The sequence below is a fragment of the Acipenser ruthenus genome, chromosome 43 (assembly GCF_902713425.1).
Source record: "Acipenser ruthenus chromosome 43, fAciRut3.2 maternal haplotype, whole genome shotgun sequence".
In the NCBI taxonomy this organism is placed as follows: Eukaryota; Metazoa; Chordata; class Actinopteri; order Acipenseriformes; family Acipenseridae; genus Acipenser; species Acipenser ruthenus.
Genome location: NC_081231.1, coordinates 5885416 through 5899144, shown reverse-complemented (window position 1 = coordinate 5899144; position 13729 = coordinate 5885416). Strand labels below are relative to the sequence as shown.

The 13729-nt window shown below is 40.9% G+C and overlaps 1 protein-coding gene across 1 annotated transcript; it reads right to left on the bottom strand.

Moving 5' to 3' along the window:
• Positions 1–6148: 6148 nt before the first annotated feature.
• LOC117404819 (E3 ubiquitin-protein ligase TRIM39-like) lies at positions 6149–12713 on the bottom strand. The gene is made up of 6 exons (XM_059011848.1): positions 12263–12713; positions 11266–11605; positions 10736–10831; positions 9792–10025; positions 9370–9520; positions 6149–7268 (listed from the first exon to the last, which is right to left on the bottom strand). Exons 1-6 carry the CDS (start codon positions 12523–12525, stop codon positions 6721–6723), a joined length of 1632 nt encoding a protein of 543 aa, XP_058867831.1. The 5' UTR covers positions 12526–12713; the 3' UTR covers positions 6149–6720.
• Between the last annotated feature and the right edge of the window lie 1016 nt (positions 12714–13729).

The following is a 13729-nucleotide window of genomic DNA, read 5'->3' as shown; positions in this document are numbered from 1 at the left end:
TTCTCTTGTGCCTACCTCACTGCTTCACAGCTAGAGGCCTTCTCTCGTGCCTCCCTCACTGCTTCACAGCTAGAGGCCTTCTCTCGTGCCTTAGAATCTAACAACTTCATTTTATTTAAGAAGATAAAACTTCTGTTAACCAGCTGGCTGCTGGAAAACAAGAACACTTTACTCAAAAACTAGTCTGGTGAAACCACTGTTCAACTGAGGAGATTAAAAAACTTCTCTACACAGAGAGTGCTGACACGCACACACAAACACACACAGTACAAAACTATAGGAATGACACTATTGTTCTGTATAAATCTACACGTATATAAATGTTATATTGTTCAGTAGAAGTTTATAGGAATGTCTATCAAAACTTAGATTGAGTCTTGTCAATTGTACCTACACCTCAAAGCAGAAATCTGACAAATATTTATATATATATATATATATATATATATATATATATTACATTACACACACATATACACACACACAGATACCACAGCTTTGCAACAGATCTTTGTTAATTCTAGCTGAATAAATAAATTAATGAATAAATAATTCCTGGGGGATGCTGCAACCCCAAAAAGTCAGTCACAATAATAATAATAATAATAATAATAATAATAATAATAAACTAAACAAAAGAAAATAAATCAACATATTTGTCTACTGCTTTACCTTTCTACATGAATCTGTGTATATAATCAGTTTATCATCATACAATATGAAACATATCTAGAATTGTCTTTATTTTGCCATGTTCTTACCATGGTTTTATTTTACAGTTAACTTTTCTAAGGAGCAGAGCAGACCCATCATCTAAAGATGATTGAGGGCATGTTTGGTATGAAGCTGCTCAGTTCAATCTCCCCTTTTCAGAATCCCCTCTTGGCAGTTTAACAGGGGTTGCAGGGGCTGCATTCCAGTATTCAGGCTCAATTTAAACCCTGCCTTGCCTTCACTTCCTCTCACTAACCACAGACACGTATTTCCTTCTCAGAAATGAACGCAGAGCTGACTGACTGCAGAAAAGGAGAAGTGTGTTCGTTTTTGAGCCGACATCTGCAGTGAACAGCACTGTGAGCTCCACTTTGTATCTATAATACAGATCTATCTAGAGATCAATCTACAGTAAACCCTGTATTTACACACACTCATCTGCAGTGAACAGCACTGTGAGCTCCACTTTGTATCTATAATACAGATCTATCTAGAGATCAATCTACAGTAAACCCTGTATTTACACACACTCATCTGCAGTGAACAGCACTGTGAGCTCCACTTTGTATCTATAATACAGATCTATCTAGAGATCAATCTACAGTAAACCCTGTATTTACACACACTCATCTGCAGTGAACAGCACTGTGAGCTCCACTTTGTATCTATAATCTATTGTCAATGTAAAAAAAAACAAGTTAGAAAAACGCAACAGCCGTTTAAAGGGGTGATATCAAACACAAAAGCCCAAGTTAGGAGAAGCAATTAGGCCAATCTTGTCAAGCATCAAGCAAATAGGCACACTTGGAAAGGTGCTGGGGCCCAAGATTCACACAATTCTTGCTTCTAACTTGGCGTCTTTTTTTGATCGCTTCGCTCCACTTTATCGCTCCACTTGAAATGCTCTTTGCATGACTTGAAGTGACTGAGACACAAACACACCGAGACACACACCGAGAACCATTATTGAAGCACTATTCGTTTTTTATTTATTGAAAGGCTGCACTAAAACTCACCGGAGGGGGGTTATTAATCCCTGCTAATAAATAAATTATAATCAGTTATAGCCTAAAAATTTGATTCTCACACACACACTGTCTACAACATTGACATTTAATGAGTAGGGGGGTGGGGGACAAGAGGGGCGCTCCGATTGGCTGGCTGGGTGCAGCGGGAAGGTGAGTTTTAGCTTGCTGGGCAAACATTTTGAAGAAGAGAGCGAGAGCGGGAGTGTGAGAGAGAATCATATCTGATAAATATTCTTTTCACTAAGGTATGTAAAATGTTCCAAACATGTGTCTAAACGTCACAACAGCAGCAGCGCCATCTACTGGACAAAAACAGACATACATGTGAAAATGATCCAGTTCAATATTTACAAAGCCTAAACAAGAAACTATTAGCATAGCACAAAAAAAATATTATACAAAGCAGTTTGAAATCAAATGTTTAGTTGTTAATATAACCATTTTTAGTTAGTAATAAAGTTTAAAGTCTTCTTCATTTACAAACAACAACACACTCATAGACCCATTTAATAATAGCATTAATACACTCCAGGGTCTGTGTGTTATCATGAGATATATCACCACTTCCTGGGTGGTTGAAGAACTCCACTTCGTCTAGTGCCTCACAACGCACCCAAGGCGTGGTGATATTACCTCATGATAACACACACCCCCTGTCGTGTATTACTGCTTCATTAATGTAGTCATTAGGTTTAGATGTCACACTGTATTGATTTAGATATTCAGGTTGGATACCTCGGGATCCTTATTGAGAAGCCAGCGGAACTCCAGCGTTTCTTCGACCCAGCGAAGGAAGCGTTTGTCCCGGGTAACCACTCCCGTGATGAGCGGTGCTGCCATGACAACCTATGAAATCACCCGCACGTTCCGTATACTTCAGAACACTTCGAGTCATTTTTTGTAATACAGTAGTAACTTTTAGTTTTCACAAAATAACATAAATAAGATTATCAGCTTAGCTGCTAGTGTAGCGCCCCCCCCCCCTCTCCCTAAAACACCGTTCGATACTTAACCAAGGATAACCCCTTTGGTTATCCCTAGAATTAAATTGACTATTTTAACTGACCAATTAAAGTAGAATTAATGACTATGCCAATTTGAAGCTAATATAAAACTCCAAATAAAATAACAGGTTCTTTAAAAATCAAGACAGCACAGTGTGTAAAGTGAGGACAACAAGGTGTAAAAACAACAAGAATTTTATTTAAACAAAATCACAGCTTTTACCTATAGCAGCAGATTTGATAGCAGCAACCTTTAAACTATAGCAGCAGATTATTAACCAAGAGCGATCCCATTAGACCCTAAGCACTAGGATACCTTGAACTAGATAACGTCACACCAACACTTCCAAATAAAAAAATAATAATTTTCACAGCACAATTCCAAAAGTAAAATCTTACACTTTTAAATAACACCCTTCAAAGCAAATAGTGGTTTCCACAAACACAATTCCAAACGATGAAATATCAAACCTTAAATAACACACTTTAAAAAAAAAAAAAAACTAATAATCAGTGGTTTTCATAGAAAAAGAACAGAAAACTTCATGCAACCTAAATGCTTAAACCCTCCAATAGCCGCTATTTTAGTTCATACACAAGTTGATAAAGTGCAGGTGTGCAATCAACAGTTAACAGGCCTCTTATAACTATACATTGTAAACACATACACCATTACCGTTGGGATAATCAGGACAGAAACGCTACTCTAAAAGTCTAAAACAACCGCGAACACAGAAAAGAAATGTGTATACAGCGCTCAGATATTAAATCAAAATTCACAGGATCGTAATTACCAACTCAGAATACAGACAATGCACATTCTCTTTTGTAATCAACCCCATACAATTGCGACCGACGTCTAAGAGCACGGGGGATACTTCACTGAAACCACTCCAATATAGAGCGGACCAAACTATTCAATATGAACAGTTTACCATTAACTTCTAGCGCTTCAGCCAATTCACAGCGCCTCATTATTACACTTCAAAAGTTACAGTCCTTACCCAACAGTCGTTCCCTGACCCGTGCTCTCAGCTCTCCGCTTACAAATCTCTCAAACCCGATCGCCCTCGCACTGATTTAACCCCACCTGTTTTTATACAGCTGGCCCCATTACGAATTAGCACTGCTATTACTATGGAGACCAATAGTCTCCCTGGGGTTTAAAGGGACAGTGCAACAGTAAAAATGATAAAAATCACACAATAAAACTCAATCTTATTACATTCAAAAAGATAAACAATACATCCATTGCACATCCGTTACAGTTCCACCTTGTTCCAAAACACAGGGCGCGTTCACGACACTTTTTTTTTGCCGGCTAGATTGCAGATGGGAGTCTGCGCATAACGTCACGGTCTGTGCAGACGGAGAGTGGACAGCTTTGGAAGATGAACAACAGCTCTGAGCAGAACCAAAATGGAGTTGGTTTTGAGAGAAATTCTAATCGCAGAAGAAGAGGATGCAATCGAAGTACCCTTTGTGCTCCACCAGCTTAATAATGCACAGCATGATCAGAAAATGTATAGTAGAAACAGTCCCTGCTATAAAGAGATAATATAAACGTATGTTTTGTGATGTGAGACAAATTAATGAGTATTATAACGGGCAGGATTCCCCCCGCCCTCTCACAAAGGGGTTGTTGACAGTACTGTATTTTGATCTGGGACAAAAAGTAGTTCAAATACCTGCACATATGGTCACATATCTCACTTCAACTACCTGTTATTAAAGCTGATTTATTCTCCTTAATTCAAAGCAGATTATTCCCTGTCCCTGATCGCCTTTCATCAATAACCTATTAGGTTGGCGCAGCGCAAACAGATGTCAAACATTCTGCGGATCAGGATACTACACTGCGCGTGCTTAAAACTGATACTGCCATGTAAGAACACCTGCGCGTCAAAGTTACAAACAGCGCGCCTATTTCGAGAATATGTTTTCTTTAGTACTATCAGAGGGCTATAGCACAGGTACAGTACATACCTTTTCAAGGAGGCTGTGTGGTCCAGTGGTTAAAGAAATGGGTTTGTAACCAGGAGGTCTCTAGTTCAAATCCCAGCTCAGCCACTGACTCACTGTGTGACCCTGAACAAGTCACTTCACCTCCTTGTGCTCCGTCTTTCGGGTGAGACGTAGTTGTAAGTGACTCTGCAGCTGATGCATAGTTCACACACCCTAGTCTCTGTAAGTCGCCTTGGACAAAGGCGTCTGCTACATAAATGTTCTTTTTTTCGAGTCGAGTCTTCTCGTTTTCTTCAATTCCTCCACCAGCTTGTTAAGGACGTTGCTTTTGCGCAGAACGGGCCTGGGAGTGAAAGTCTCTCTTGGCAACAGAACAACAACCGTGTCGTGTTGCTGTGTTTTAAATGAAGTGAAAATTGGGGGTTAAACACCGGCCACACAAGAGGGACGGAATATTGAGTTTGTTTCGGACAGGACGCTGTTTGTCCTCTCTCCTTCACTTGTGAGCTGTTAAAACTAAGCGTTGAATATCAAATAAATAAATATATAAATAAATGCATAAATAAAAGCACTCTGTCCTGCTGCTGTCTTTCGGGAGGCGTGTCAGCTGCAGGTTCTTTTCATTTTAACTCCATAATTGCCAAATGGCCACATACAGAACAGCGAGTCTATCCCTATCTCATTTTGAAAGCTGCTATTATCTATTTGCTATCTACAAAGCCCACTAATAATCCTTGTTGTGCTATTTCTTTGAAAAGCGACTTAAACACCCATTTACACCACGGTGTTTGCTTTTTTTGTGGTTGATACAATTTCATTGAAGAATATAGGACTGATTTTTGGTTGTGCGTTTGTTTTAAATTGTTTTGTGATGAAACTTTTTACCGACTCCTTCCTTCATTATTATTATTATTATTATTATTATTATTATTATTATTGTGTATTTATTAGCAGTTATTACACAGTATCATCCTGTGTGTATCTATGCTGGGTTCCAATGCAGACTTTTAGAGGGACTTTTGCGCCGCTGTGTGACACCGCTATTCAAATATTTAGCATCACAAAGCGCAAGCAATGCTATTAAAACACAATACAAATATTTCAAAACATCCATCCTTTAGACTTCATTTTCATTTATAACACTATGTAACACAATTTTTGTTCCTTGGTAGTAAGTGTTATATCCTAATTGCTTATGCCTCAAAAGTATAGAAAATGGCTATTATTCCCCACAAACTTTGCTTTTGTGACCAGGACAGGAATGTTCCATTCACATCATGTGACAGTGTGACCTTTCAACTCTGCCAGCCCTGCCCTCTCTATTTTTATATAGACTTGAATGGAGTGAGGACGGCAGTCCTGCGCCCAGCTGTTAGGATTCTCCAGATGAGATCACAGCAGCTCACAGCCAGGTAAAGGCAGATTTAAAATAAGAACTTGATATTGGAGGAGCTGCAGAACACAGAAACACTCAGAATGATTGAAGCACAAACAGCGTGTATTAATAAGAGAAAGAGATTACAGTCACCTCTGAACATCCCTATTCTTGAATAAATGCTGTTAAAAAGAAACTAGAATAAATTGCTTTAAAAGTTTTTTTTTTGTTTGTTTGATAAATTTAGCACTCCAGGAAGGTGAGGGACAATAGCTCTGGCTACACAAGGCTGGTGTCACACAAAAATGGGTCCCCTGTCGTACTGTACAGTACATTACATTTATTTCATGCATAAAGTCTCTTTCCAAAAAAAAAACCTCAAATTATTCATTTATACGGAGCAACACCTGGTGGACAAAATGAGTAAGAAGTAAATTATTTTTTTTAAACACAGGCTTTTTTTGTTAAATAAGGCTTTAAAATATTTCCTTCCCACTGATTAGATTTAGCTACCGTATTTTTTTCTTTAAAATATTTGCATTTCTCAAAAAAAGGATAAAAACAAGGGACCAAAATCTCTTCAACACAAGAAAAGGGGAGCCTGTGACCATGTTCCTCGTGCTGGTAATCTGTATTAATCTGTGTAGGTATGCGGGCAGATGATCAGTGGAGCTGCGTTCTTACCAGAGGAATAAAGACCAGGAGAAAACAATGGATAGAGTTTCTCAGTGAAGGTGTCAGTGAAAGTGTAGATGTGAGATCTGGTCTCCACATTGTAAAAGGAGAGATGCCCTCCCTCATAATCCAGATACACCCCCATCTTCCGGGGCTTCGGGCTCAGGGGGAGGGGGGTCCGGGGGGCCCTGACGGCATTGAACAGATTATTTTCTTCATTCCACCAAATAACCCAGAATCCCTGCTGGGGTTTCTCAGTGATGCCCCCCTTCCTCTGAGAAGACTCTCTGGTGACTCCTAGTACCCAGCGTATCTTCTCCACCACCTCCACCTCCCAGTAGTGTCTCCCTGAGGTGAATCCCTCCCTGCCCAAGACATAACTCTTCTTATCAAATCTCTTTGGATTGTCAGGGAGAGGCTGTGGTTTATCTCCACATCTGACTTGTTTTCCATCCTCAGACAGGATGAGATAGGAGTGTGCTGTATCAGGGTCCAGAGTCACGTCAACTGTGGAGAAGAGAGTGGGGTTAAAACATACAGTGCCTTGCGAAAGTATTCGGCCCCCTTGAACTTTGCGACCTTTTGCCACATTTCAGGCTTCAAACATAAAGATATGAAACTGTAATTTTTTGTGAAGAATCAACAACAAGTGGGACACAATCATGAAGTGGAACGAAATTTATTGGATATTTCAAACTTTTTTAACAAATAAAAAACTGAAAAATTGGGCGTGCAAAATTATTCAGCCCCCTTAAGTTAATACTTTGTAGCGCCACCTTTTGCTGCGATTACAGCTGTAAGTCGCTTGGGGTATGTCTCTATCAGTTTTGCACATCGAGAGAATGAAATTTTTGCCCATTCCTCCTTGCAAAACAGCTCGAGCTCAGTGAGGTTGGATGGAGAGCATTTGTGAACAGCAGTTTTCAGTTCTTTCCACAGATTCTCGATTGGATTCAGGTCTGGACTTTGACTTGGCCATTCTAACACCTGGATATGTTTATTTGTGAACCATTCCATTGTAGATTTTGCTTTATGTTTTGGATCATTGTCTTGTTGGAAGACAAATCTCCGTCCCAGTCTCAGGTCTTTTGCAGACTCCATCAGGTTTTCTTCCAGAATGGTCCTGTATTTGGCTCCATCCATCTTCCCATCAATTTTAACCATCTTCCCTGTCCCTGCTGAAGAAAAGCAGGCCCAAACCATGATGCTGCCACCACCATGTTTGACAGTGGGGATGGTGTGTTCAGGGTGATGAGCTGTGTTGCTTTTACGCCAAACATAACGTTTTGCATTGTTGCCAAAAAGTTCGATTTTGGTTTCATCTGACCAGAGCACCTTCTTCCACATGTTTGGTGTGTCTCCCAGGTGGCTTGTGGCAAACTGTAAACAACACTTTTTATGGATATCTTTAAGAAATGGCTTTCTTCTTGCCACTCTTCCATAAAGGACAGATTTGTGCAGTATACGACTGATTGTTGTCCTATGGACAGAGTCTCCCACCTCAGCTGTAGATCTCTGCAGTTCATCCAGAGTGATCATGGGCCTCTTGGCTGCATCTCTGATCAGTCTTCTCCTTGTATGAGCTGAAAGTTTAGAGGGACGGCCAGGTCTTGGTAGATTTGCAGTGGTCTGATACTCCTTCCATTTCAATATTATCGCTTGCACAGTGCTCCTTGGGATGTTTAAAGCTTGGGAAATCTTTTTGTATCCAAATTCGGCTTTAAACTTCTCCACAACAGTATCTCGGACCTCCCTGGTGTGTTCCTTGTTCTTCATGATGCTCTCTGCGCTTTAAACGGACCTCTGAGACTATCACAGTGCAGGTGCATTTATACGGAGACTTGATTACACACAGGTGGATTCTATTTATCATCATTAGTCATTTAGGTCAACATTGGATCATTCAGAGATCCTCACTGAACTTCTGGAGAGAGTTTGCTGCACTGAAAGTAAAGGGGCTGAATAATTTTGCACGCCCAATTTTTCAGTTTTTTATTTGTTAAAAAAGTTTGAAATATCCAATAAATTTCGTTCCACTTCATGATTGTGTCCCACTTGTTGTTGATTCTTCACAAAAAATTACAGTTTCATATCTTTATGTTTGAAGCCTGAAATGTGGCAAAAGGTCGCAAAGTTCAAGGGGGCCGAATACTTTTGCAAGGCACTGTATCTAATATAACACACTGCACATGTCAGATACAAACATCCTGCTCCACAGATATAAACACAAAATCAGAGACGTCGGGATCATGGAAAAGAACGCTTGGAAAAATGGAAAATATACTCAGTGCTGAAGAAATCCCTTGTCAAGTCTTCACAAAATTGGATGGGCTGCAGATGAAAAACTGACCCCTCATGAAAAGCCTAGTGTTCTGATTAGGTGTTTGACAGAGGAATGGAGAAGGGTGTTACTGTACTACACACAGTATGATGACTAAAACATTGGAACTTGTTATTTTCATATTGTGGCCCTTCTGAAAACACAAAACATCTCTCACGGTATTCTTCATAAGTTTAGTTATTATGATCTGAAAGCAGGTTCTCAACTCTATCTAATGGAAGAAGAGGAGGAGGAGGACTATGTGGCTCAAATATTATTTGCACCAACCTGCTATAGTTGCTTTCATCAACTCCACCTTCCAGAATCCCTCGAGGTGGTCTTTGAGTCGAGACACAGCTTCCCTCAGAGTCCAGAAAGAGTCATCTATGTTATCAAAGAGCTGCTGAGCAGCAGGAGGGGCGCAGACAGACTGGAAACTCTACAGGGGGAGTGTGGAGAAAAGGATTCATCAGCCAAGCAGCACAGGGGCTGCAACACTGGACTGAGCAGCTGGGGAGGTCGTTCAGTGTGTACAGGAAATAATCAGGGGGACCCCAGAATCTTACAGAAAGACCAGCAACCAAACTGAACACAAGCATTGGCCGTGCTTTGAGCTAAATAAACCCTATTGTAAAAACAAACAGCAGTGCGTTTAAAAGTCCTGATACTGCACCCCCATTCAGTGCATCTGCATTGAAATGTGGTCTGACCTGCAGAAAGTGGATGTGATCTTCTGTCTCAGAAAGCTGCTCCATCTCAGCCTTCCTCTGTCTAAGCTCCTGGATCTCCTGCTCCAGTTGTTCCCTTTGCTCGTTGGCCCGACTCACTGCAGCCTTCTCTTTAGCTCCAATCAGCTCTCCCACCTCCGTCCTGATTCTCTCAATGGAGCGGATAAGCTCAGACAGGACCTGCTCGCTTTCAGCCCTTTCCTTGTGTGCTGAGAGCTAGTTAGAGGAGGGAGGGGATCAGTGACACACATCCCCTGACAATACTATGTCTTTGTAAAGCCGGGTCCACACCTGAGCGATCAGTTGCGCAACCCAATTGCTCCAGAAATTGTGCAACTCAGTTGCAAGCAATTGCTTTGTTCATATCTGAGCAATTACTTGTGCAACAAGGTTCCCGCGTCTTCAAGTTTCATTTTTTTTATGATAACTGAGGTGACGGTTTATTTTCTTTTACATTTTTATTCCATTCCAAGGTGAAGTAGTTTCTTTGGTTTTGACAACCGAGTTGACACGTTTTTTGTTTTTCCTCCCGTTTCTACAAGCTTAGAATCAGATTTATTTTTTGACAGCCGAGGTGTCACAGGTCGTAATGTGTGCAGTAATTAATGAGGGAGAGTTGGCTGTTATTATTTTTTCAACTGTTAATTTTAAATGCCATATTACTTAAAGCAAAAATCAAAGCCGTGTAAAAGCTGGAGAAAACCGTTTAGTTTTTTTTACCGCTGACACTTTTATAATTAGAGCTTCTTAATATGCAAGCGGTGCAGACAGCATTATAAGAACCAATCAGAGCTGGTGAATTGCCACGTGATTGCCTGTGTCTACAGAAGTCGCTCAGGAGGTTGCTTGGAAAGAAGAGCACGGCTCTACTACAAGCAACTGATTGCTCAGGTGTGGACCCAGCTTTAAACTGTTCTCACACTCACCTTGAGAGACTCCACGGCCTGATTCAGTCTCTCCAGCCCTTTCAGTCTCTCCTCAATGAGATTTTCTATTTCCACCTGTCTCTCCCCCAGCTCCTTCTGCACAGAACAAGATGGGCAGAAACAGATACACAGCGATGCAATATTACTGAAGCAATACTGTAAAACAGAAACAGTAAAAATACTGCGCTATTATTATTATTATTATGGTAATGTACATGATATGATTGATTTGGCAAAGCATTGCTAATTTTAATAGAAACATCCTTTAAAAATGGTGTAATAATAATAATAATAATAATAATAATAATAATAATAATAATAATAATAATAATAATAATAATGTCAGTAACATTGGCTGGACCAGTTTGTGTCTAACATTCACATATATGTTTACAGCAGTATATAAAAATACAGCAATTGCATTTTAAACATTATACCATGAAAAGTAGACCACTATGAAATGTGTACAAGAGATTCAACACTCTGTACACAGTATAGGAAGTCTTGACACTCTAGTTTAAACAGTGTACCTTTTTCTCCACCCTCCCTTTCGCTGATGAGACAATTGAATGGTCCGAGTGGTCGCTGTCTATGCACAGCGCGCAGATACAGCTCTGATCGGTTCTGCAGTAAAGCTCCAGCCATCTCTGGTGCTGTTTGCAAAGCTTCTGCTCGAAATCTCTGAGAGGCTGCACCAGCGCGTGCCTCTTCAACCCCGCGGTCTCGTAGTGTGGCTGCAGGTGCGCTTCGCAGTACGAGCCCCGGCACGTCAAACACGACCTGACCGCTCCGCGCTTTATCTCGCTGGGGCAGAAATCACAAGGCATGTCTCCGAGCTCAGCAGAGACAGGAGCGGGAGCTGGGGATTCCCTTCATAAAATAACATGGAAAACAACGCGTTCAAGCATTTTAAAATACCAGCGTGGCTTCATATTGACAATGCAGTGTATATAATGCAGTATATCGAGTACAAGGTCCTGTAGAAATCGTATGAATGAATCCCTTTGAAATGTTAAGCATGCATTTCACATGATATGCTAATAAAAGTTACATTCATTTTTGTAATACTTAAATGCACACCAAGTTTTGAAATACTGTAGCGTGCACGGGGGTAGGGGTCAGAGATGGTAGGTGACGCAATCTAAACATGACGACATAAGCCTGATATCTGCTCCTGTTTTGTACAGCGGGATCGGCGCTATGCTTCAAAGCGGGAGGGTCCCGGGCTCGCGTCCGACCTCCGCCTGTGAGAAGCTCCTGCTTCTGGGAACAGAGATTCGCCACAATACATTCAAAATCACCCAATGAAAAATACACATTACATTTTAAACACGCAGAGATATTTCAAGCAAAGCTTACAACGCAACACACGTGATGCGGGTTCCGCTTTGTTCCAAACACAGTATCAGAACTGAAGTAGTTTGGAGAGGCTCTCACTGCGCGTCAAAGTTACAAACAGCACGCCTATTTCGAGAATATATTTTCTTTAGTACTATCAAAGAGCTATAGCACAGGTACAGTACATACCTTTTCGAGTCGAGTCTTCTCGTTTTCTTCAATTCCTCCACCAGTTCTATGATGACGTTGTTTTTGCGCAGAACGGGCCTGGGAGTGAAAGTATCCCGGCACTGGGGGCAGCTGTACACGCCGGTTTGGTCACTCTGGTCCCAGTAGCTCCCGATACAGTCCAGGCAGAAGCTGTGTCCGCACGGAATGGTTGCGGGCTCGGTGAAAAGGTCCAGACAGACAGAGCAGGAGAACTTCTCCTTTGGAGACGCCGCTGTCGCCATCGCTGCTGTCCGTCAGGCAAGAGAAACGGAACTTAAAACTGCAGGAAGTCAGACTAGCAGAGTTATGAAATGAGTTCACAAACACTGCGCAACGAGGCAGGGTTTGGCAACAGAAAAACAACCGTGTCGTGTTGCTGTGTTTTAAATGAAGTGAAAATGGAGATAAAACACAGGCCACCCAATAGGGACGGAATATTGAGTTTGTTTCGGACAGGACGCTATTTGTTCGAGCCAGACTCTCTTTCCTTCACTTGTGCGCTGTTAAAACTAAGCGTTGTAGATCAAATAAATAAATAAATAAATAAATACAAGCACTCTGTCCTGCTGCTGTCTTTCAGGGGGCGTGTCAGCTGCAGGTTCTTTTCATTTTAACCCCATAATTGCCAGCTGGCCACATACAGAACAGCGAGTCTATCCCTATCTCATTTTGAAAGCTGATATTGTCTATTTGCTATCTACAAAACCCACTAAGCGACTTAAACACCCATTTACACCACCGTAAGTGTTTGCTTTTTTTGTGGTTGATACAATAACATAATTGAAGAATATATGACTTATTTTTGTTGTGCGTTTGTTTTAAATTGTTTTGTGATGAAACTCCCGTCTCCTCGCTTCATTATTATTATTATTATTATTATTATTATTATTATTATTATTATTATTATTATTATTATTATCACACGCATAGTTCATTGTGTGTGTGTGTTCTGCCATTGCCCAATACAAAGTTACTCTGTGTTCTAAAACATGCACTTGTAACTATTTTTCTTTGGGCATAATTCCAACTCCTGTAAGCAGGGGTCCCGTGAACGCTGACTCGTTTCAAGTGGTCGCGTTTTTCTATACCTTGTATGGGCTGCACGATTTTGTTCAGAGGCGCGTTATTCTAGTTTATTAGAAAGCCGATTAGTTTACTGTCCCGGCTCTTGTACATTCACTGAGGGTTGTGCTTAAAATCCTACGAGACAGCGGAAAAGGCTGAAGTCTGTCAGTAGTGATTTATTTAACTAGACACCAACGAAAACCTACTCGCCAGCTCTTAATTTAATATTCACGGTTTGTAAAAACGGATTCCAATTCTACATATATGTATTTACATATATGTAAAGTACCTTGCTCAAGGGTACAGCAGCAATGTCCCCCACCTGGGATTGAACCCACGACTCTCCGGTCAGGAGTCCAGAGCCCTAACCACTACTCCACA

Bases quoted from the DNA above. Each gene is read 5' to 3' on its own strand.
- LOC117404819 (XM_059011848.1), bottom strand. From the start codon at position 12,525: ATGGCGACAGCGGCGTCTCCAAAGGAGAAGTTCTCCTGCTCTGTCTGT. The intron at 11,606-12,262 runs GTATGTACTGTA...TATTTTATGAAG, and splicing joins AGAAGACTCGACTCGAAAAG to GGAATCCCCAGCTCCCGCTC. The intron at 10,832-11,265 runs GTACACTGTTTA...TGTTCTGTGCAG, and splicing joins AAGGGAGGGTGGAGAAAAAG to AAGGAGCTGGGGGAGAGACA.